Source organism: Ambystoma mexicanum, chromosome 6q (genome assembly GCF_040938575.1).
Source record: "Ambystoma mexicanum isolate Mex_15411 chromosome 6q, UKY_AmexF1_1, whole genome shotgun sequence".
NCBI lineage: Eukaryota > Metazoa > Chordata > Amphibia > Caudata > Ambystomatidae > Ambystoma > Ambystoma mexicanum.
In genome coordinates, this window is record NC_090937.1 from 699,660,889 (window position 1) to 699,683,945 (window position 23,057).

Below are 23,057 nucleotides of genomic sequence, written 5' to 3' on the forward strand. Positions count from 1 at the left end.
ATACCTGGTTTAACTGGACCACCGATGAGTGCAGCGTCTTTCCCAAGAACGAATCCGGCCAAAACTTTGGCCATTCAAGGACCTCCAGAAGCAGGAATTCTTCATCTAGAGTCCCCTCACCAGAGTCTAGGACCAAGGACACTCCAACCGGAGCTATTCCTCCTTTGGCGGCAAAGCCGCTGAAGCGAGTGGAATCCATTGCTGCAGAGTTCCTCTCGAGAGTGCTGCCACAGAAGCCCGCCAGACGCCCTTCCTTTCGTCACCACAACACTCATTGCTGGGATAAGACTGCCTACATCCCTCTGGGAGAAAAGACTATTGTTCGAGTAGAACAGAACACTGTAGCACTAACACTTTTTCCCTCCAAACTCAATATTGTATGATAAAACATAAGTGTTAATTCTGACCTTAACTGATGTCACTGTGTGCTGGAAATGTTTTAGTACAAAAAGAATTTACTTATCTGCATTATTGCTGCTTAAATAACTTGATTCTGAAATTCTGCTGCTTGTTCCTATTAGTTGCTGCATAACCTAGTGATTCATTTGCTTTGTGTACATAAAAAATTATTAATGTAACTTTTAAAGTGTGGAATTGTTTACTTGTCTCTACTGATTTCATTGTACTGCTTACAGTACCCCTTCTAAGATAAGTCTGGTTCCTCAGCTGCTCTACCAACCTGTGTAGTACAGGTCTGTTAAAAGTTGGGTCACTAATGCCAAAGAGAAGTCTTGTCAAGTCCCACACCAGTTGGACTCTACAAATCTTACCTAACAACCATACAGTCTCAGCCCCCCATATCTGACACACATACTGCTGCTTTTGTCTGGGGAAAGATGAGGCTTTGCCCAGGAGAGGGCTTAACATATATGGCAAACCTGGCTCTGAGAGTGAAGGAAGAACACCAAAAGACAAAATAGCCAAAGGACTGGATTAAATCTCTTGGCCACGGCCATTGTAAATTATATGGTAGTCGGAAATGCCTTCTGCAGAAAATGCAGAATTGCAAGTGAAACTGTAAAAAAAAAAAAGCCACAGAAGAATTAACTGCCATCAGCTTGTCTTGGACACACCACTTAAGTAACCATGAAGTTAAACAGCTAAAGGATCCAACGTATGCCCTCCCCACTTCACAGTGAGGTGTACATTGTAGAACTGGATTTTTTTTTAATGGAACAGTCCCCCTGCACTGATAGACATGGGTAGGGACGGAACAGTACCACCAAAAACATGGACTTAAGTCAAGCCTGGTTCAGAATGGAAAAATGTTGGAGTTCCCGGATAAGTCTATGGAGGGGAAGCAGCACATAAAATATCTTTACTGAAAGTCCCAAATTATGGGGTAAATCTTTTCCAGTGTCCCAGGCTTTTTCTGTCAGTTTTACAGCCTTGTCACCTCTGAATTTGCAAATTCTTCCAGCCAATGTCCGATTTGGTTATTTTTCTACACTACTTAAATGTTTGAGGCATATGTAGATTCAACCAGTTTACATGATTTTTCATGATGTAAAAATTGATGTTTTGACTTCTCTATTTTCAAGGATCGTGCCCACAGAATTGGTCAAACCAAGACCGTACGAGTGTTTCGCTTCATCACAGAAAACACTGTGGAGGAAAGAATAGTAGAACGTGCCGAAATGAAACTCCGCCTTGATTCAATAGTTATTCAGCAAGGTGAGTTGTCCTGCTTTACTTTTTTTGTTTGAGTTCAGACTTTATTGCACTTGGGAGCCACTTGAGCTGGTGCACAGCAATCTAAATTCATGCAGCATATATCTTTTTTTATATATAGAGTAGAATTTCCATGGCAAGTAATGGATTGGGCCCATAGTAAACTGTTATTATGCCTGCTTTTCTGCTTCACACAAGCTAACTTGTACTTTCTGAGATCTTTTAATTTGCCATGTTCCCTATTCTGGAACAAATACTTCCTTGTGTGGTATATGGCAATGCACATTTCAATATTTCTACTCTACAAAATATCCAGACCCTAAGCCAGCCATATATTTATTTGCTCTTTCACTGCATGCTGCTATTGCTTTGTATTTGCGAAGGGAACGTCGCTTTGAATTGCCCAAAATATTCTACTATGGTCCCACACACTTCAATGAATCGTCTCAAATTTACAGGCAGGTTAGTGGATCAGAACCTGAATAAAATGGGCAAAGATGAAATGCTTCAAATGATTAGGCATGGCGCAACGCATGTCTTCGCTTCCAAGGATAGTGAAATCACAGATGAGGACATCGATAAAATTCTAGAACGAGGGGCAAAAAAGGTAACATTTAGACTTTTTTGTGTTTCTATTGATAATTGCAATATGATCCCCTTCCTGTAAAGCAGGCGTTTGATCTATGATTTGCTATTTGCCATCTTTTGACTTAAACTGTATGAAGATTTGTTTTCTGGCCTTGCTTAATTCCCTAATCGGTTAAATTGTGGGATGGGTTTTTTATTGGAGAATACCTTCTCAGCATGAATTCCAAAGCTTTCTTCATTTAAATGTCATCTGTTATGCCTACTGAGGCACCATTTAAGTTTTTAGGAGCTGTTATAGCGATTGTATAGAAATGCAGAGGCAACCAGTTAGTGGCTCAGGTGTGGCACTATAAACCGTAATCAGTTACATGCTATACTCTGCATTTCAGACTGCTGAAATGAATGAGAAACTCTCCAACCTGGGTGAAAGCTCACTGAGGAACTTCACAGTTGAGACTGATAACAGCGTATACAACTTTGAGGGTGAAGACTACAGAGAAAAACAAAAGGTATGAAATTATCCTTTCCTTCGACAGGTTTGTGCTGTGTAAATCATGAGTATTTTGATACATGTCTCCTCCAAGCAGTGAGCGAAGTACTGGAGGGGGGTGGGGGGAACCTTTCAATTTTGATTACTTTGCAACAGTTCATCATGACAGCTTTGTTGAAATGTTCAAATGTTTGTGACAGGATTTTTAGGCATTCTTATAGTTCAAACTAGTTTGACTTAAACATGATTGCGAATGGTTAGGTTTTTGTTGTATTTATTAAAGCTTGGGAATTGAGTGCAACCTGAAACGAAGGCTATAGTAAGCAGTTTTCTTTAGTGGTGCCTTTACAATAATAATATTTATTAAAGCTTGGGAATTGAGTGCAACCTGAAACGAAGGCTATAGTAAGCAGTTTTCTTTAGTGGTGCCTTTACAATAGATGAAGCGTATATAGGAGATGGTAGCTAGTGGTGACGGGCAGGCAATGATGTAGAACCTAGGGCAAGGGCAGTGAAACAGACCCAACTAGCAAACTAAATGGAGGCCTAGTAGCAGGATATAGATTATACACATTCACGTATTTGCGGGTGAATATATTAATGGGGTTTCTGTTTCTGCATAGATTGTAGTCATTTGGGGAGACCTCTTGCAGGCTAGAAGATGGAATTGGAGTCTGGTCATGAAGAGTTGGAGATGGGATACTTATGAAATTGGGGGGTAAGGGTGTTGTGTGGAATGGGGCAAGTAGGGCCAATCGGGGTTACCTGGAGAGGGCACAGGGGAATGGGAGGTTAAGGATGGAAGACTGCAAGGATGCAAGAAAGAGCACATTGAGAGGCAGTTTACGAGGTGTGGTGGGTGGAGATGGTTAAGACTATGGATGTATTTTATGACCCGGAATTTAAAGAAAGCTGGCCTGGGCCCTGTGTAGAGAAGTGTGTAGAATCAGGGTAGTTTGTAGAGGGTAAACGCATGCAGTTGTAATGAAGCACCGGCTGCACCCAATGCCATAGGAAATGGGAATGATTCCTTACACAAAGTCCTCTAAAATTGGAGCTCTGACTCCTGCAGGTCCTCGCCGTCTAGTCTACTACTGTACATGGAACCGTATGAACCTCCCATTCTAAGTGAAACCATCCTACTTTATCCATACCATTGAGTGACATCACAGCACATGGTGCAACTTCCACAAAAGGGGAGATTTGTATTTTTTCATTTTTTGTTGCACAAGACTACTTTTGAGATTAAAAACATTTGTTCTGGGTGGGGTTAGAACCACAGAGTTACAGAAGAGCATGGGTTTCATTGATTTCCTGAACTTCATGAGCAGACTGGATTGTCATTATGATTGGTCCAGTATGACCGGGCATAGCAGAAGTACTTTTCCTGGATTTTATTGCTGTGAGCTAGTTTAGTTTCCAGCTTATTGACAGTTTTGTTTCTAGAAGAGCGTGCACCAGCTTTAGGGGGCATCCAGGCAGGTGGTATAGGTGATTTCAATGGTAGTGGTTTTACCAAGTGCTGGCTAAGTCATGGTGCTCTATCCTACTTTTGAGATGGGTTCTAGCAGCTGTTGCAGTGATCATGGTGAACTACTGAGGTCTCTCAGATGACCCGCAAGTGTGAGACATGGGTGAGGAGTCCAGTTAGGGGGGGTGCGGGGGGGGGGGGGGGGTGCGGGGGAGTGGAATTGGCACTTTAGGCGGCAAGACCTATTTTTTTGTAGGCTTTAAGCATTAGGCAGCATTGTATATGCTGTGAGGCAAATTGTGATGTTTTGATGTCAGCCGTGGAGTATAGAATGGAGAAGACCTGAGCTTACCCAGGGAGGTGGTGGTTGGGGTTTTACAAAAGTCCACCTTAGGTTGGACTTTAGAAGACTCACACTTGGGACACACTGCTCCAACTCTTAGTATAGGCCGAGCCACACAAGTTTTGTTGGTAGCAATGGCTGAGTAGCCAGTTTTAACTAAGGGCTGTAGGGACACACGAACACAGTTATATAAAAGTAATGGTTTATTTTATATATACACTAAGGTAAAGTTGATTCTTTAGAAAGGTAAATACTATGATGCACTACTTTGGAACAACTAATGCAATCTTTACAGTAAGTAAATCAATTCTGTAATACTATGAGAATAGCAATAAGCAAATCAAAGTTATGAAACAAAACCGACATTAAACTGGTAAATACTTGTAATCTTTTTTGAGGCCTTAGTCCATCCTGATTTAGTTTTGAGTCTTTCAGATTGGAGGGTCAAACAAGCAAGGAGGGTCAGGGACTTAGGAAAGGCTCCCTGTAGGCACACAGGCATTGGGCGAACGTGTATGCAAAATCTCCCAAACACAGGAATCGGCACTCCAGGCACACGGGAGCGGCAAAGCAACTCTAGGTAAGTTTTAACAAGTCTCACAGTAACTTAAACATTAAGAAGAGGATGCAGCGCGATGCTACACCGATGCAGCAGACGCGGGTGCTGTATACTTGATTAAGCAGATGAAAGGCGACACTGGAATGGATCTCGCAACAGTCGAGTGACTAGGCTCCAGGCAAAGGATTCTTCTTGGCTGTGATTTTTGGCACCCTTTAGAAAGCACCAGTGAAGAATGGTTACCGCTCGTTTTTTTGGCCCAGCACTCTTGTGAGGGGACTTCAGTGAGTGTGATCCTGCCTCTAGCGGTCCGGAAGGAGTCCGCCAAAGTTCCCAAGATCGAATCCTCGTGGAAGACTAAACTGCACCCTGGCCAGTGCCATGGTATTTCTGGTTTGCAGCCCGTGAAGGTCAAAGCTCGTTGTGGGATTGTTCGTGTAATGCAGGTTGTCTTGAGACTGTTTGGTCCAACCAGTCTAAAGGAGAGGGACGTCCTCTTGGGAGCTCTCCTAGCACTTCGAAGAAGTTGGGCGGGCAGCAGCGATTGTTTAGAAGGCATCTCTGGTCGGCTGGAAGCAGCTGCGGATATCTCTCCTCTTCCTCAGTTCTTCACTTCCAAGGGTCCGATTGTCTTCAGCCTCGGGATCCATTCCTCGATTGCAGGAACCCAGCCAATCGGCACCCATGCACCATTCAATCTCTGGGTGGTGGCTGTCCTCAGACACACTGGCACCTTGGCAGGCTTCACAAAGTGATCCAACTGAGACTAATGTCCCCCACCCTGCACGGAAGGACCAAGAGGGACCAAGCCATCTTGAATTGGCGAAAAACAACGGTCACAATGTTGTGTCCATTTTGTGTCAAATGTCTCATCTGTGCACTACTGCAGCTGTGAGTACAGCCTGGGAGTAAACATTGCACAAAGGTAGGTAGGATACAACCACTGCCAACATCCATTTAGATTAGCTTGTCACTGTAACCAAAATGTTACAGGAGCAGTGAGAGAGGTGATGCTCTGTAACTCTAGCACCCCCATAAGTTGGGCTGTGCGACCTCACAGTAGAGAAGATAAGAATAACAAAATAAAAAGGGAAGCCCCAGGAGTTGTGTTGGAAAAGTCAATGACAAATGCCATTAAACTTGGAAGACAGCATGTCTCCAAGAAAGATATAAAAAGGAATACAAAAGTATCCCAAAGATGGAGTAAAAGAATGAGTGTGGAAAAAAGGTTCCCACTCAGAGTGGACAAAACCTCCACAAATCCAGCAAAATGTTATGGGGCCCTCACACGTGAAGGTGATTTTACGTAAAAATGATAATCTAGCTAACCAGTGGTATATAGAGTGAAGAGTGTAGCAAGGACAGACCCGTGGGGGGAGGGAGAAGTTACCTACATGTGAGTGTTGTGGAGGTGTTTGAGTTCCATGAGATGCTTGATACCGAGAGGTAGGGTGAAACCCATTTAAGTGGGGTGCCCTGACGCCAAGAGGAAGGGGTTCGGATGGGGGTCGCCGTGTTAAAGGCTGCGGAAGTAGGATTAGAATGCATGGGTGGTGAGCTGAGGTTTGAAAGTTGGAGACCTGAGGCAGTGTGGTCTTGGTGGGGTGTTTGCCCCACCACTGCAAATTCCTTGAGCGCTAATCTGTATTCAGGACTATACAAGTAGACGAAGGAGGGGTTTAGGTTCCCAGTGGCTTTCTTTAGAATGGGGATGACTAGCTGTTATACAGCGGGCAGGGAAATGTCAGTGGGGAGAGGTTAAAGAGGGAACATAGTAGGAGGTAATGTGTTGAAGTTGTATTGTTTGAGGTGTAAAGAGGTCCGTAGACACAGCAAGATTTGGCAAAGCAGAGGATTGGTAGGAGTTTGGTGGGAGAAGTTTGGGCAAAGTGGTATAGTGGAGAGGGTGATGGGCATCAAGGAGGTGGTGGGGAGAGATGGAAGGATTAAGATTTTGTGTACGTTTTTAGAAAGAGAACCTAGCGTGGAGGGTCATGGAGATCTTGCAAGGGTCAGTTGAGATGAGGGTTACAGTAGTAGAATGATTTGGCAGAGTTGAGGGAAGTCGCAAGGGAAAGGAGAATCTTTGTCAGCAAGGTGGGTGGGGAATGCTTTTTACACCACCTGCATAGGTCGAGACACATGGTTGTCCTAATGGTTGAGGGTGAAATTGGGGTAAAGGTGCAAGCAGGATAGTGTGGAAAGTATTAAACTCAATGGAAGCCTGTTCCTTGGAATAGGTAAGGGGGAAGAGCTTGGAGGGAGGACTTGTCTTAGTTATGGCACCATGGTGGTTTTGGACTGATTGATCGGCTCGGGCTGGGGTGTTCAGAGATTAAGTTTAAAATGTACAAGGCACCAAAATAATAGTGAATGATCAAAGGGATACTTATCAATAGACAGGGGAGCTGACGGATGGAAAGATGGAAGTTAAACTGTTAGTTGGGAGATTGCGGAGGCTGTTTCTGTTTTTGCTTTACTTTCATCCTAATCGGGCGCTTAAAGCTCTGTCTATTGAATTTCATTGCAGATGGCATTCACAGAATGGATCGAGCCACCCAAGAGAGAACGGAAAGCCAACTATGCTGTTGATGCTTACTTTAGGGAAGCACTTCGTGTAAGCGAACCAAAAGCACCAAAGGTGAGAATGTGACCTAAATAGTAAATGCTTTGCCTGCGGATCCTAGTGTTTTCTAAAATATTTTTCTGCAATCTATATCGGAACCATATTATGTTTGTTCCTTACTACAGCACATTTTCTATTACAATTGTATTTTTCACTTGCTCTTGTGATGGCAATGTATCTATTTGTTTATATTCTTCTAATTGTAATGTTCCTTTAAAGCACCCAGGTTTGGCTGCTAGTTCAGATGGTAAACTTCACCATCAAGGATAGTAACCTTTTTATGTTCTAATTTTATCATTTAGAAGATAAAATCGTGTTGGGACAGTTTTTTTTTTCTAAAGCCCTAAAATTGACTTAATCAAAATCATACAACTGAGGCAGTACAAGACCCTCCTTATTATAAGGCTATACCACTTGAGTATAGGGTAGTGTAGACCGAGCAGCCAGGCTTATCTTAGGAGGGAGGGAGGGAGGGAGGGAGGGAGGGAGGGCTGTAGAATCTGTATAAATTAAATTGTAATACAAATGGTCCAAAGAGAAACAACGTATTGTAAAAATAAATGGCTGATTTAAATACAAGTAGGCCCGGATAAATCTTTGGGGGGAAATAAAGCACTATTAAATTATATATAACCACAATTCTAAAAACACAACACTATGCTTGAAGGTGCACAGACCAAAGCATATAACCTTATTTGGAACACTTAACCGTAGTTTTAGGGAAGTCAAAACCAAGTTACTTTTAGATTACTTTCAGTAATACCAGGGTAGTAGACCCTATTAGTTGTAGCATGAGGCTCAGTAAGAAATCACATGGTAATAGCAACTGGACAATATACTTCTGATCTAGTGAAACACAGATTCTATGAACAGTATTAACCTATAACTGATTCAGGGTAAATTATTCTAGGGGAGTTGGACCTTGGTGTGTAGTATTCAATTAGTTGCTTTTCAGGTCACAGACTAAGGGAAGCAATAACTTAACTTATTTTAGGATAACATTTAAACGTGTGTTAAGTAATACCTTTACACTTTTTACAGGAGCTATATGCAACTTAAAGGCAGAGGCTTTTTAGGTCTATCTACAACAGGCCAGGGAATGCAAACCCCAGTGTTGCACTTTATGAATGACTCTGCATTAGGTTTTTACCTACATAGAATAACTGACTTAGTCAGGACAGGCTAACAGCAAGTCTGGGGAAGCAAGACCCAGTTGGGAAACTTGCACACTCATTTTCTGAAAGAGAGAGTTAAGTGAAGCCAACAGCCTTACATTTGGCAAATGGGCACAACCAAATCACAGGTGAGTAAAATAACCATTTCAGAATGGCAGAACATTACTAAGGTAAGTAATAACTTTTGTAACTGTTCACTCTGAGTAAGTTACCAACATCTTTTGCAAGTAACTAATTTCTCCAGCATTGGGTAATTCCTGGATTCACATGCTGTGCATATTCCCTGTCGGGCTGGGAAACCCCAGTAACTTTAGTATAGTAGTTTTCTTATGGAAAAAACGTCAACACCATGAGTGTCCTATCAACGTTGTTGGTGCTTTAGGCAGCACCAAAGGGACGGCGGGAGTACAGCTCTGCCCCCCCACTCCCCTGCGGCTTCCACCTCAGATTTCATCCCCCTATCCCCCCTGCAGCTTCCCCTCAGATTTCATCCATCTTCCAAACTGTTGGGATTGCCTCGAGTTCTCTCCAGAAAATTTGTATTTTTGTGTGCACATTTTGGTGTCTTCTCGGCAGCTTTCACTCCTGGTCCGTCATGTCATCCTCAGGTCCGAAGAAATCTTCATTTCCGGCCAAGTGAGACCTGCGGCCTCAATTTGTATGAGGGGGGGGAGGAGGGCCATTCGGAGTGCCTGTACTGCTTATTCCTCAATCACTCGGTTGAAAACTTCATCTGTCGGGGCTTCTCCCAAAAAACTCTAAAGGACCGGAACAGGCACTTGATTTGCTGGCTCAACGATGGTGCCTATCCGGCTTCGGAAGTCTGCTATTCCCGCTGGGGCAGGTCTTCTACTTCCTCAGGCAAGAGGTTGCCATTGCACCAAAGGTCTAGGTTGGAGGAACTGCTGCCTTAGAAACAGATTTCAGGTGAGCCCAAGCCTTGGTCTGCTTTGTAGCAATCTAAGGTCTTCGGCGGTAAGGCCTTTGTCGGGTGTTGAAGGGTCAAAAATCTGCTCCTCCCAGGGCGCATCTATACCTCGTTCCAACAAGCTGAAGAAGCACCCGCAGAAATCCGCGGTCCCAAAGGCTCTGTCAGTAAGAAGTCGAGGCCTCATTCTGCCTCTTCGTAGACGAGGAGGTCTTCGTCCAAGAACAAGAATCACTCCTTCTGGCCATGAGTCAATGAAGTACAGGCCAGTCGTCCTCCAGGCCTTCTGTCTACAGGGGTATCAGCGGCGAAAGCAGTATCCACGACTCTTCTCGTTGACTGCTCCACCAATGACCCCACTGTCGCCAGCCCTTTCCTCCGCTGTCCCGTCGACAGCCATGCTGTCGACTGCTCCGATGAATACTTCGTCGACGACTGCTCCGTTACCGGCAACACATTTCCTCGGCAGGATCATCTAAAACCGAGTTGGTGACGGGAGTTCCATCTTCCAAGGACACCTTCCGCAGTGTCTACAGAGCTGCCTCTTCTAGAAAGGTCTCCAACCATACTACTGGAGGACCTACTCCAGCACAAGATCACTTCTGACTTTGAGGCACCAGCCTACGATGAGCATGCTGTTTTTGAATGGGATACTGAAGAAGGGAGTTTAGAGCAACCTCTCCTGGACCTGTTTGTTTTGGGCCTACAACCTTCCCACCTGGCCACATCAGCAGTACTGGGGGTTATGCTGCCTCAGTATCCTCCTCAAACCACACTCATTGCTCTCAATGCAAGTGCTCACTACTTTGCAGAATATTCTAGGGCAATTGGACGCCAGGCTCCCGGAACCTCCAGCTCCATCAGTCCCATTGCTGCAAAGCCTGCCTAGTTTCTCGTCAAAAGTATGCCTCTGATGCCTTTCCGCGATCGAGAGCCTCGGTACAGGAAACCGCCCCCAGCTAGACATCTTCTGCCTTCCCCTAGGGCGTTTAGTCCTCGTAGGCATCAGGAGGTAGGGGAGCTGGATGATTCAGAGCTAAATATTGCTCCAGAGGACTCTCTCTAACGCATCTTCTCCCTGAAGGGCAGATGCCTGGGATACAGACCCAGACCAGGATACTCGGAGTAGTCCGACCCAAACGGATGGCATTGGGGCCTTCCATACTATGATGGCTAAAGCCTGTCACAAATTTGGTATTATCCCTGAGGAAAAGGGCTGCTTCTTGTTTGACCACATGGCGAAGAGGAGAAAAGCGGTTTTCTCAATCCCGATATTGGATCATGTGTGTTAGGAGGGTCGCCATACGATGAGGCACCCGTTTACGGAGCCAGCAGTCAAGGGTCGCTTGGAAAAGAAATTCAGGGCACCTGAATCCACGCTGAATTGTCTGATGTTGCAGCCTACGCCAGAGTCGGGTGAGTATAAAGGCTTGCTCCCAACACAAGTGCACCACTACTCCAGAAAATGAGAACGGTAAATTGGACACTTTGGGTAAGAAAGTCCTCACTGTCAGACACTAGTGTAAAGGCGTCCAACTAGTTGCCGATCGTGGCAAGGTAAGACTGCGAGATGTGGCGCCGCTTAGCCCCCTGTTGGACTGTTAGCACACTTCTGAGGATTTTCCCATATTCCCTCCACCTGGCTGACCCCCCGCAACTTTGCTGGATTTGAGGACTTGATTTTTTTCACCTGGAGATACCCTTTTTTTCCCCACTCATGTATTTTAATGTGATTTCTGAGCTTTGTGTTTCTTTTGGTGATGGAGCCTGACCAACTACATAGGCATCATCTTTTATATTGTGTCACACAGCACCTTCAGTGCATTGGCAAGTCTTTCAGATTTCCCAGAGGTTTAAATACCTTCTTTGGGGATAAACTGTTTCCCAGAGCAGTAAAGTGAAATTGACTTTACTTACATCTGTAACTTTCTAGACCCAGCACACACTATTTTACAATAGGGTGCTGGAGGTGTTACCTAGTATCCCCTTTGTCTAGCTTCTCATGTAACATTTGTTACCCTTACCTCACTGAAAGGCTGGTGGCAGTGGTTTAGTTTTAACTACCATGGTGTGCATTTACCGCGGGGCTGCATGCGCTGCTGCAGTAAAGCACCCAAGGGTGCCATTTTTGTCAAAATGGCCCAGGTCTTCCTTTTTCCCCATTTCTTTGTGGAAAGGTCCTGCATGAGATTTACTTTGTGCGCGAAGCCAGCTCTAGCTCCAGGGTGTCTGGGGTGGGCAGGAAGTGAGGGAGGTGTCCGAAACTCTGTGCGCTTATTCTCGTAGGAGATGCAAATGCACTATTAAGTGATTGGCTGGCTGACTGTCCGGCAAGGACAGCCACCCTGCTGGGTGACTGACAACTGGGCTGGAATGAATGGGAGAGTACTGAATAAAAGGTGAGGCTTTTGGCTTGGAAGGCAGTCGACCACTGGACGAAGGAACCGAAGAAGAACTAAGAGGACACCTGCTACTCCTGGACTGTTGGTTTGCCCGGTGAAGCCCTGCTGCTGTGCTGAAACTCCAAATTTGTATCAACAGAGAAGCCCCTGCAAGGACTCCTTTGAGTTGGTGGGAGCAATCAACTCCAAACTAAGCCACCCGGACATTCTCTGAGCTGGTCGATTTTCAAGAGTTGCTGCTGGGAACCATATAGCCTGGGAGGGGAACACCAGATTGTGTGCGTCGCTTTTAAGCTGGCCACGAGCTCCAGGGTATCCTCCAGGCTCCCAGGAAGCGGAACTGACCAATCCTGAGCCCCCTTAACGGAGTGCGGGACCCGAGAAGCGAAGAAAGCCCACCTCAATAGCCAGGAACCGCTGTGTTGCTATTTGCGGTAGACCCGAGGAGCTGAAACGCTGATCAGCCCCTTGTTTGAAGATTGCCAGTTGCGAGCGGTGACCATCACATCACATTGCAATGCAGGAGTCCCCAGAAGTCCTCCCTCTTGTCCCCACAACTGAGGCCCAGGAACAGGGAGATCTGCAGAGCTGCTCAGGAACAGAAGTCATCTGCTGCACTTTTTCTTCAGTACAAAGGTACTGTAAAAAGTCTGAGAGAACCTACCTCTTGCTGTAGTTTCCTGCATCTTCTACTACTCACAGGTCTAACGGCTTGTGGCCCTACATTGATTCTTCTTTTTCTTCAAAGACTTCTAAAACATTGTGCAAATACTTTTCTACTTACCTGCAGCGAAGTGCTTCAGCTCATATAGACTTTTGCCCATTGACTTTGGCTTAGCCTGTTCCACTGAATTACTTTTAATGTGGGGATCTGAAAGTATTTGCCTGCTTAAGAATATTTGTGGTCTCTCGTTTGTTCTAACAAACTTTTCCTTTGACTTACTCAATCGATTCTAAATACCACAGTGATATATTAATGTCCCTGCACCCTAGCTATTGAAGTCACCTGAGGGTGTAGGTTGTGTCCGTGGACCATCCCAAAAGGGTACTTACTGATTTAGAAATGTGTATTTTATGAAGTATATTTGAGTGTTTTACTGTGTTATTGCTCCCTTCTGAAGGCTTACTCTAACTGACTGATACATTAATAATTGTTTATTCAAGAAACCTTGGATGTAAGAATTTAAATACTTGTCACTGAATCTGTTTAACTCCCATACAGCTCACATTGACCACCCTTGAGATAAGCCTGGCTGCTCAACACGCTACCAAAACTGTGTAGTACAAGCTTATACCAAAGGCTGGGTTTCCTATTACCTGTAGTTGGGGTTGTTGTAGTGCACCCAAAGGGTACTGCTTACAATCTTGCCTAACAAATCCCACCAAAGGCAAAACGAACAAATGGACCAAACCTGGTTTGGCATGCAGAGTAAATCTCGAAGGACCTTTCCACAAAGAAATGGCCGCTATCATCTCGGCAGCTACAGAGCACAAGGGCACCCCCTCTCGTCGAGAGGAGTATTCTGAAGCCCCATCCTCTCTCGAAGGCCTTATTAGGAAAATATCCCCCTTCTAGGCAACCTTTTCCACCGCCAGACCCTTCTGCATCACCCCTATGGACTAGGGAGTGATTTAAACAATATATGGACAAAATGACGAAAGGGCGAGGTGCATCTGTTTGGCTGGCGTATGCTATTTCAAGGAATTTACATTTGGTTTACTACTTTCTACCTGCTGCTGCGTTTTCATTTGGCACTGGCGACTCAATACAGCACTTGGAATGGACGTGAGCTGTTCCTTTTAAACCCACACGAGTGTGCTGCCGGAAGCGTCCAGATCAGCTATCCATAAAACTGCGCCCACAACACCCTTGCGGCGTAAGCCCTGAGACGAAAGGGCGAGGCGCATCTGTTTGGCTGTTTGTCCCAGCACATCTCAGAGATGGTCTTCCAGCGTACTGGCAAAACAAGTTAGTTTATACATTAGTGGAGTCAAGCAGAGCCCATTGAGGAGTGGGGAGCGCTGTACAGACTTGTTGCCGTGAGGAGCTGTACTGTTTTTGTGTCAGTCTGAGAAAGGCCCCAATGGCAATCTCGTAGGCAACACTTGGCCCACTGGTGGTGAGCTGGCTGGTAACCTCTCCACTGACCAGCTAAGAGCGGATCCCCTGAGGGTGGACAGGTGCAACTCCTTAGAAGTGGTGAATAAACTACTGCGTGACCTGACACAGTTGAATAAAGCACGCAATTTAAAGCATCAGTTAAGTACCCCTTACGAAACAGGAACTGGTGAAACTTTCAAACTCAAAAAGAACAACCGACAACTGGACAACTCAGCAACAGACATCTGGGCGAGTGTGAATTGCAAATGGAGGCAGATTGAGAGCAGTCATCTCCTGACATCACTTGCTCATACCACATCTCTCGAAAACCCATGTGCCAGTATGTTCGGGCAGGGTGGGGGAGCACGGTCAGTAAGGAAGATCGTTCTGGTGACAAGTGGTGAATCGGAGTCCTCAGGAAGCACAACCTCCGACTCCTCATTTATGGAACGTCTGTTTCCTAAAGTTAGGAGGGCCAAGGATCTCAAATTGAAGGACCAAGCAAAAACTAAAGTAAATAACACTAACCTAGAAGCGGATGTTAGTGGAAACATAACTGAGCGAGTTGCAATCCTTATTGATTTCTTCGATGTCTATCTCGCTTGCGGCGTTCACCAAATTGTATGAAAACATTAATGACAACACGAAGGACCTGGCGACCCTAGTTGCATTAATTAACTCGAAGCTTCTACAACTTGAGTAAAGGTGATCAAAACAGTGTATCAAAAGGCTTGATTCATCAAGATTTTAACCGAGCATAAACGAAATGACAATCTAGAAACGAAGCTATTTGCTGAAGTGGCTAACGAGGCTCTGGCTTTAGTTAAAAACAAAAAAACAGACCCAAGAACGGTAACCACTCTCGAACCGCACAAGGGTGTAGCATTTACTCAAGACAATCAAGTAAAAACATCAACTGGTGAGACACGGCTAGCAGTGGTCAGTTTAAATGACACACGAAAATATTATTAGGAATGTCTTGAGACCTAAGCACCACGGAGATCAGAGTGGGCAATCAAACTACTCCCGGAAATAAAATGGAACCAGTAAAAAGTAATCTGAAAGCCCTCTTGGATGACTTAACTGACCCTGGCCTGTCATGTAATTAATCGAGCGACATTGCTGAAATTTCATTCAACAAAGCTTTTCAACAGACTTGAAGTTTGGACAACTTGGCCCAACTTAATGTCCAAGTTCCGTCGTCTTCTGGTGCTCATAATTCTGGCCTCGGAGAGATTATAGACGTAAACAATCACGAAGGCTCAACGTGTAATGCTACGAGTTTTTCCAATATTCAACAGACCTGTGTATGCGCCTGCGAAGGGCTCGAAAGCTAAGTCTCCACCTCAGATTGCCCTAAAGAAACCCAAAAACCAAATTGGGGGAAAAATGACGAAACGGGCCAATGGTGCTAGAAAATTCTTGCACAACATAAAGTTTGCATGTGTAATGGCAAATAACAGCGAATGCCTTGAAAGGTCAAAGAATTGTCTTGGAACCAAAGAATGCTCTGGTGAGCGAGCCCGTCTGTATTGATGACATTCCGGCCGACGTATCAAATATGTCAACGTATGAAGTTTTGGTCGAAGAATTGCAGCTTGTCAAGCAACTTCATGAAAATGGCCCAGCATCGGAGCAAAATTCCTCAGAGCTGGGTGAGACGGAGCAAAGTTCGGGGAGAAAACATGAGTGCCTTGGCCCCCCTTAACCATGGAGGACTGCCTACCATTGCACCACCAGCATGCATTTCTCCTTTGAAAGAAATGGGTTCTCTGAGCCTGATATTCTTTACTCTAAATGAAAAAAGAGATGCTAATAAGCAGAATGCAAATGCAGGAAGAAAAGGATCCTGGTATTAACTTCAGTCTTGCAGGTCCTAGCCCACACACTCAAGGTGTTAAAAACAAAACCTACCAGGACAGGGTTGTAGGAGCGATGGTTGAACAGTCAACTGCCCTTTTAAAAAATAATGAAGAATGACACAAAAACTCACACTACAAAAAACAAGCACGGCTCCAAAAGTACTAACAACCAGCGTCCTATTCATAAGCTTATGCTAGAACGTGTGCACAATAGTGACAATCTCATCTTGAATCGTAATAACGTGATGAAATTACTACACTGCGTCCCAAGCCTGCGATGATGATGATGATGATGATGATAGTTTGGTATCCTGATGAAGAAAGGAACGACAAAGTCCTGTTACATATTGTCGACCATTATCGCAGATACTATCTTGGAAGCAAGTGCCGGGCTTTGATCTGTACAATTGGATTACATTTCACATTTGCCAAAGGTAATGCTAAACCCTGGTCAATCGCGTATGACAGCCCTTCATACAACGAAAGAGGAACAGGAACTGCAATACAGATCTAAAAGCCTTCATCCAGACTGATTACATGTCTTCACACAATCTGAATGGGCAACCAATGAACAATCTTAGATTGCGTGAAACAAATGACTCCTGTAAGAGCCTGGTCAATCCTGGCACTGAGAAATCAAATCCTAAGGATAGCTCCAAAGATCAAATTAGAATAACAATAGAAGGAACCAAACCCACAAATCAATCGGATAGAATGGAATCTAAAGATTTGAAACAATCTGAGGCATTAAACGAATGGCAATGGCTGGCTAAATCCCTAAATGCAAAACCTGGAAAGGAATGCCAGACTGTCAAGGCGGCTTATGAGTTCAATGTTGGATCTTGGAACACAAGGGGCTTTGCATTTGTTTTAACTCCAATTGGCTGGCTTAGCGATGGTGTATCTCCAGGAGACCTGTTTGTGTGAACTGCCGATTGTTGATGGTTATGAAATTTCATTTAACCCGGCTATAAAGAAAGAAAAAGGTTGTCCGATGGCCGGTCTAGTAACCTTAATCAACAGAGAATCCGGTTTTCAGATCATTGAAACTAAAAACCACTCTGTTCATTCAAGTGACCACTATAGGAAAGTCTAGCGTTTCCAGCACCTTAATAGATCAACTGATTGTCAACCTGTATTGGCACCATAATGGAGCTGGCGAAAGAATTTTCATAGATCAAGTAACCACAATTTTAGATGCAATACACGAAGAGGCTAAGTGTTTTAGCTTAATTGTGTGCGGAGATCTAAACATTGACTGCTTTAACACTCTAGGGCCAGCGACCAAGTTGGCTAAAGAATGGTGGTCAGAGATGGATTTAAGAAAGTTGTGTATGCTAAACGGAAACACTCTGGGTGACATACCAGCTGCGGCGACATGGAAATTGGATCAAAAAATCGATTAATTGTATGTCTCTGACGATGTCCATACTGGAGTGAAAAACATGAAGGTGGTTCAAATGGCCAACAGTGATCTTGACATGCTACTAATGGAACTGACGGTCCTCGGAGCATCGGCATCCACTGTATGGAACCACAAAGTTGGTGGCATCGAATAGAGTTAAACTAAGCTTGAACGAACAATAAGTGTCTCAGATCTCAAACCAGTTTTGCATGGAGAGCTCTACTGTTGAGTATTGTCATCTCTTCTCAGTTTAAGATAAAAGAAAGCTGCTCAAGACATCCAAACTTTGTCCATAGACCTAGCTTTGATCTTGAAATATTAAGAGATTGATGCACTGTGAAAGCCGTAACGCATCATGTTTAAATGTACAAGCTTGTACAATCCAAAATAGGGTTGCGAAGCAAAATATAAAAACTGGTTGCAAGTGCACAAACATTCAAACCTACAAAAAGATGCTGAATAAATGCTCGACAGCCTAAGGAATAAAAACTCTGGTGAATTTTGGCAGCTAATCAACACAAGCACCGCAGATGGCACTACAAAGTAGCTCAGTGACTGAGGCCGAGTGGACTTTACATTTCACTGAGCTGTACAGTAAGTGTGAATCCTCTTGTACAGTGCCTTTAGCTGAATTAATGCGCTGGGATTTAACCTTCTCAAGAGATGACATCGTGAGTGTGATTAACAAAGCAAAAGGATCCAGAGCCCCTGGTCCTGATGGACTGACAAACTATACAATAAAACGAAATCCTGAAATCTGGGCCAAGATCGGTCTATTGTTCGAAAGGATCAATTGTCAATGCTGTATGCCTAAATCTTGGAAGAGAGCAGTAATCGTTCCAAATTTTAAAAAGGAAATGGAGCCAGCCCAAAAGATTACTGCCCAGTAGCTCTATTGGACGTCTTGGGAAAGGTCTGCATCTCTGCTGCAACTTAAGCTTGTCGATTGGGCGACTAAAACCAATCACGTGGACAAGAAACAAGTGGGATTTGTAAAGAATGTTGGATGTGCGTTAAATCTCCTACTGCTAAATCTGTTTAAAATGGAGTTTGAGAACTAACACGAAGGTTTATCTTGCGTTCATTGACTTTTCTTACGCATTCGACAGCATTGACCGAAACAGACCTTGGTACAAATTGAAGAGCTGGGGTTGTCCAGCTATTTTGTTGGCAGCAATCGGAGCGTTGCATACGGACACAACCTTCAGGATCCGTTTAGATCAAACTGGCACTCTCGGCAGAGATCAAAACTTAGGGGGGGGGTAAAACAAGGCTCTCTATTGACCACTGTGATATTCAGCCTCTTACTCTGACATTGGAGCAGCTTTAGATGGCGTGCATGCCATCCCTCCAAGAATCCACAGGTCACATCTTAGTTGGCTTTTGTTTGCAGACAATTTGATGCTGTTGGGTGTTACTCCAATGGGCCTAAAGAGAAAACTAGATGCAGTAGAATTGTATGTGAAAATGAATCATCTGCACATTAATATAAAAAATGTGAGATCTTGTTACTGAATCTTAACAGTGAGGTACACCACAGGCAAGAAGTTTACATGGTCACTGGGCCAGGAGATCTTGAAAATATCAACCAGCGCCAGATATCTTGGCATGCAAATAAGTGCAAGCATTTATGATGGCCCATGGATTACAGATACCAAGAGTAAATGTAGGCAACTTGCATGCCAAGCGTTTGTTTTGAACAAGAAATTTGGAAAGTTTTCTTTGAAACGGGTTCTTAATTTCTTTCAACAAAGTAATACCTGTTCTTACTTATGGAGCAGAAAATGCCTTCGGGTGCCCGTATGAGTTATGGTCCATGCGCAAATATTGTTTGGACTAAAGTGTTGGAATTGCCAAAGGGCATGTCGACAGCATGTATACGGTTTGAACTATCTTTGATTTCAATGCATGCTAGGATTTGCGGGAACCTACTGTCACTCTTTCGAAAAACCAGGGTTGCAGAGAAAATCCCACAATTTGAAATCTGGCACAGTGCTGCTTCGGGCATCAAGAAAGACATCTTGTCATTATGGATTAGACGTTGTGAAGGATTGCTTGAAGATTATTATATGTTAGAAACTCTACATGAAAATCCAAATCTGGCAAAAAAAAAAAACTCTGGCAGACTGGGAACAGACTGGAGAGTTGAGAAGGTCAAGTAAACTCATGAAATATGCCCTGGTGAAGCAATGGGCTTCAACAGACTACGCCATGTGGAGCGCTTTCCTGATAAAAATTCAAGGAGATTTTATGCTTTTCTGCTTGAACGCTTTTTAAACAAAAGAGCGACTTCCAACAATTCAAACCTGGATCCCTTATGCAATGGAAATCGAAAAACACTTGTTTTGCCACGAACTACGGCCAGTCAGAACAATACATTTGGGACCATTACTCTTGAAGCAGTCGTCTCCAAGTGCAGACGACTGTTGGCAGAAAATGTTTGATGGTGTCGATATGAAGTTAATATTTCCAATGACACATCTCTTGAAAGAGATAGGAAAAACTACTGGTTGTCAAAGTGCAGTGTAACTTCATAACATGCAGGGTTTCTGCGAGACTGAGAAAATTGACGAATGGATGATTAGCATGAGAAGCGGTAGTTCTTTTATGTATTGTATTTTAAAGGTTTGGATAAACCAATAAGTCAATTTAAAAAAATGGCCCAATTTATTCACTTTTCTGACTGATCCATTACTCCCAAGAGACCCAGGGAAGAAGACTCCTGTCCCATCCCTTATAAATTGGAAAAATTCCCCGTCTCCGAACAGGAACACTAAGAGGATATCTTGGATGTCCCAGAGGACCCATCACAGGAGGAGACGTATGAGGATAATCCCTTTGCACATGACACAGCTGACCAAGAACCAGATTGGGATCAGGATCAGTTAGTGGGTCAGGACTCTTGGCTATTAACCCATACCCTTTACCCTGACATTTGTCTAGATCCCCCTTCACCCTACTGGACGCACGCTAGCCCATGGGATTTAAGAGACGCGCCTGGTTGAAGACCTCTGGCTTTAAACCTGAAACTCGGGCCTACTTATCAATAAACCAGTTAAGAACTCAAACCTATTCGGGAAAGCTGTTGATGACGCCCTGGAAGACTGCAAGGGAAGAGCATGAAACATCAGTCACTCAACCAGATCATGGCTAAGCCCTTCCACCAGCGTGGAGGCTTCAACTCCTGCTGATACTTTCATGGATCACCTTTGTCCCACTTTCCCCATGAACATTATGGCCAATATGGCTTAGGGAGTACCCTGTGGTCCTCCGGCCAAGGCTCTATTAACAACCAATATCAACAGAGGTCCGTGTAGAGGCATGGGTAGAGGCAGGAACTCTACTCCTAGAGGCTCCCCGGCCTACACCTCAGTGACTCGCTGGTTTCACCAGGTGAATGAGGGTATGTATTCAGTGCACCCAAAAAAGGATCTCACCATGCGCTGTTAGTCCTGCGCCCAGCGAACAAGTATGGCAAACCTCAATTCAGGAGGTCTGGAGGTCATCCCGCAGCTGCAGCAGGAGATTACATGCCCGCATTGGACATGGAGGATGCATACTTTGAAATCACACGGGACATATCGCGGCTTGATTTGAGCACACAGGTATTCTAAACCTTTGAAGGGTGGCTTTAACCTTACATGCCACTTAATAATTCCTGCTGACCTAGAGGAAGAATCGATTGTTGACAATTGGTCCGGATTATCTTGATGAATCATTTACAGTGGGCAAGACAGGTCCTGGGACGATTCACTTCTTTGAGATTGCAGTACAGCATATTCAGCTTGACCACACGATTCCACTGATTTTTGTTCTCTATCTAGTGACTTAAAGTGCGAATTGCCAAGTTATTTGCTAAGGATTGGACCTTGATTCACTTTCATCACCATTACCAACATTTCAATAGGAAATTTACCTCCAACATACGTGTTCTTTATATTGACACACAACACCCAGGGCCACGTCCCTTTCTATGCTAATTCACTAAGAACAGATTGCGCACTCCTGCGCGCACGCTCCCAGGAAGTGGGCTAGAAGTGGGCTGTCTGCTGTGGGAAGGACTGCAATTCCATTCTGCTTTGTGCTTTTTTTGGACACTGGATCGGTATATACTTATAGCACAAATCCACATTGGACTTTATTTCATGCGCAATGTAATTTACTGGCTTCTCCAGCAATTATAAATGTATAATATGCACTTTTTGTATTTTTTATTAGGCCACGCCCCTTTCTATGCTAATTCAATAAGAACAGATTGCGCGCTCCGAGGAAGTGGGCTGTCTGCTGTCCGCTGCTCGCAGCGCAGCAGTGCAGATTAACGTCTTCTCCCACAAGGTGTAGCGGGCACAGAGAGTAATCCGCGTGCGGAAGTCTGTCTTTATTGGCATCTGGGAAGAGCTGACGTGCTTAGTGCACGGTGAGTGAGAAGCGCTGCACGCGGGATTCACTGGATTCTAGAATCGGAATTGTGCTCCGGTGTGGCTGAAATTGCACTTGAGTCAGGGGACGGGCAGTGTTATATGCTTCTCATCTTTGTGCTGCTGATTTGAACTGCACTGCTTGTCTGAGCTAAACTCGGGACCTTAGACCCTGTGAATGCGTGGCACCGTGGAGTGCTTTTGAAACCAGGTATTTGTTGGTTTTACAGATTCTCTGGAAATCCCGGTTTCTCTCCTTGTTGAACGCCTTCTCCTGCGAACTACTTGCTATCGTGTCCTCGCCTCTTAAGGGAGTAGGGACCAGGGAGAAAATCCTGGTAACTTAGTGAAACTGCCTGTATGTGTAGTACGCAGCGTGTTAGAGCTGTGTGATTTGGAGAGAATTGGCTATACTGCAAGTATTACGCTCCTTTGGTGGGAAACACTTATAAGTTTGTTGTAAATTCTTGACATTGTATATTGTCTTCTTTGTGTCCTCATTTTCAGCAGATGGCCGTGATCTTCAGGAGGGCTAATTTATGGTGAGCTCCCCATACATGTATATGTAGGGATGATTAAAAAAAAACAGACAAGTGGTATTTTATTGCTCATAGTTTCTTTCTGCTTTCCTCCCTCCTTTCGGAGTATGGTAGGAACCCTACGCAGTGGGACAATACCTACGCTGTGTGGGAGCTTAAAACTTAAGCCCACCAATAGAAAAACACCAATTGCTAGCGGAACCTTTATATATTTGAACAATAAACTCCCATGTTGTCAACTTGTCCCCGGGGAGAATGAATACAGACAACTTAAAGGAACAACTGGGGGAGGGGGAAGTGGGACCTGAGCGGTATTGACTTCCCGCCGCTTCCAAACCTAGCTTGAGCACCTATATTGGTCGCTAGACAAACTGGACTTGAGTGTCCGGAGGAACCCAAACAAAAAAGCTTTTTAAGTGTCCCGGACATACCAATTAGGCCCTCAATACTAAATTTGGAGGACACTTTGCCTTCCACTC

At 44.4% G+C, this 23,057-nt stretch overlaps 1 protein-coding gene across 1 annotated transcript in view; it reads left to right on the top strand.

Moving 5' to 3' along the window:
* The window catches only part of SMARCA5 (SNF2 related chromatin remodeling ATPase 5), a 682,605-nt gene that overhangs the window by 437,282 nt on the left and 222,266 nt on the right, over nucleotides 1-23,057 (top strand). Inside the window, exons 14-17 of the mRNA XM_069631209.1 lie at nucleotides 1,542-1,674; nucleotides 2,130-2,278; nucleotides 2,649-2,768; nucleotides 7,653-7,763. Of these exons, the coding sequence (XP_069487310.1) occupies nucleotides 1,542-1,674; nucleotides 2,130-2,278; nucleotides 2,649-2,768; nucleotides 7,653-7,763 (513 nt within the window). The remainder of the gene's footprint in view (nucleotides 1-1,541; nucleotides 1,675-2,129; nucleotides 2,279-2,648; nucleotides 2,769-7,652; nucleotides 7,764-23,057) is intronic.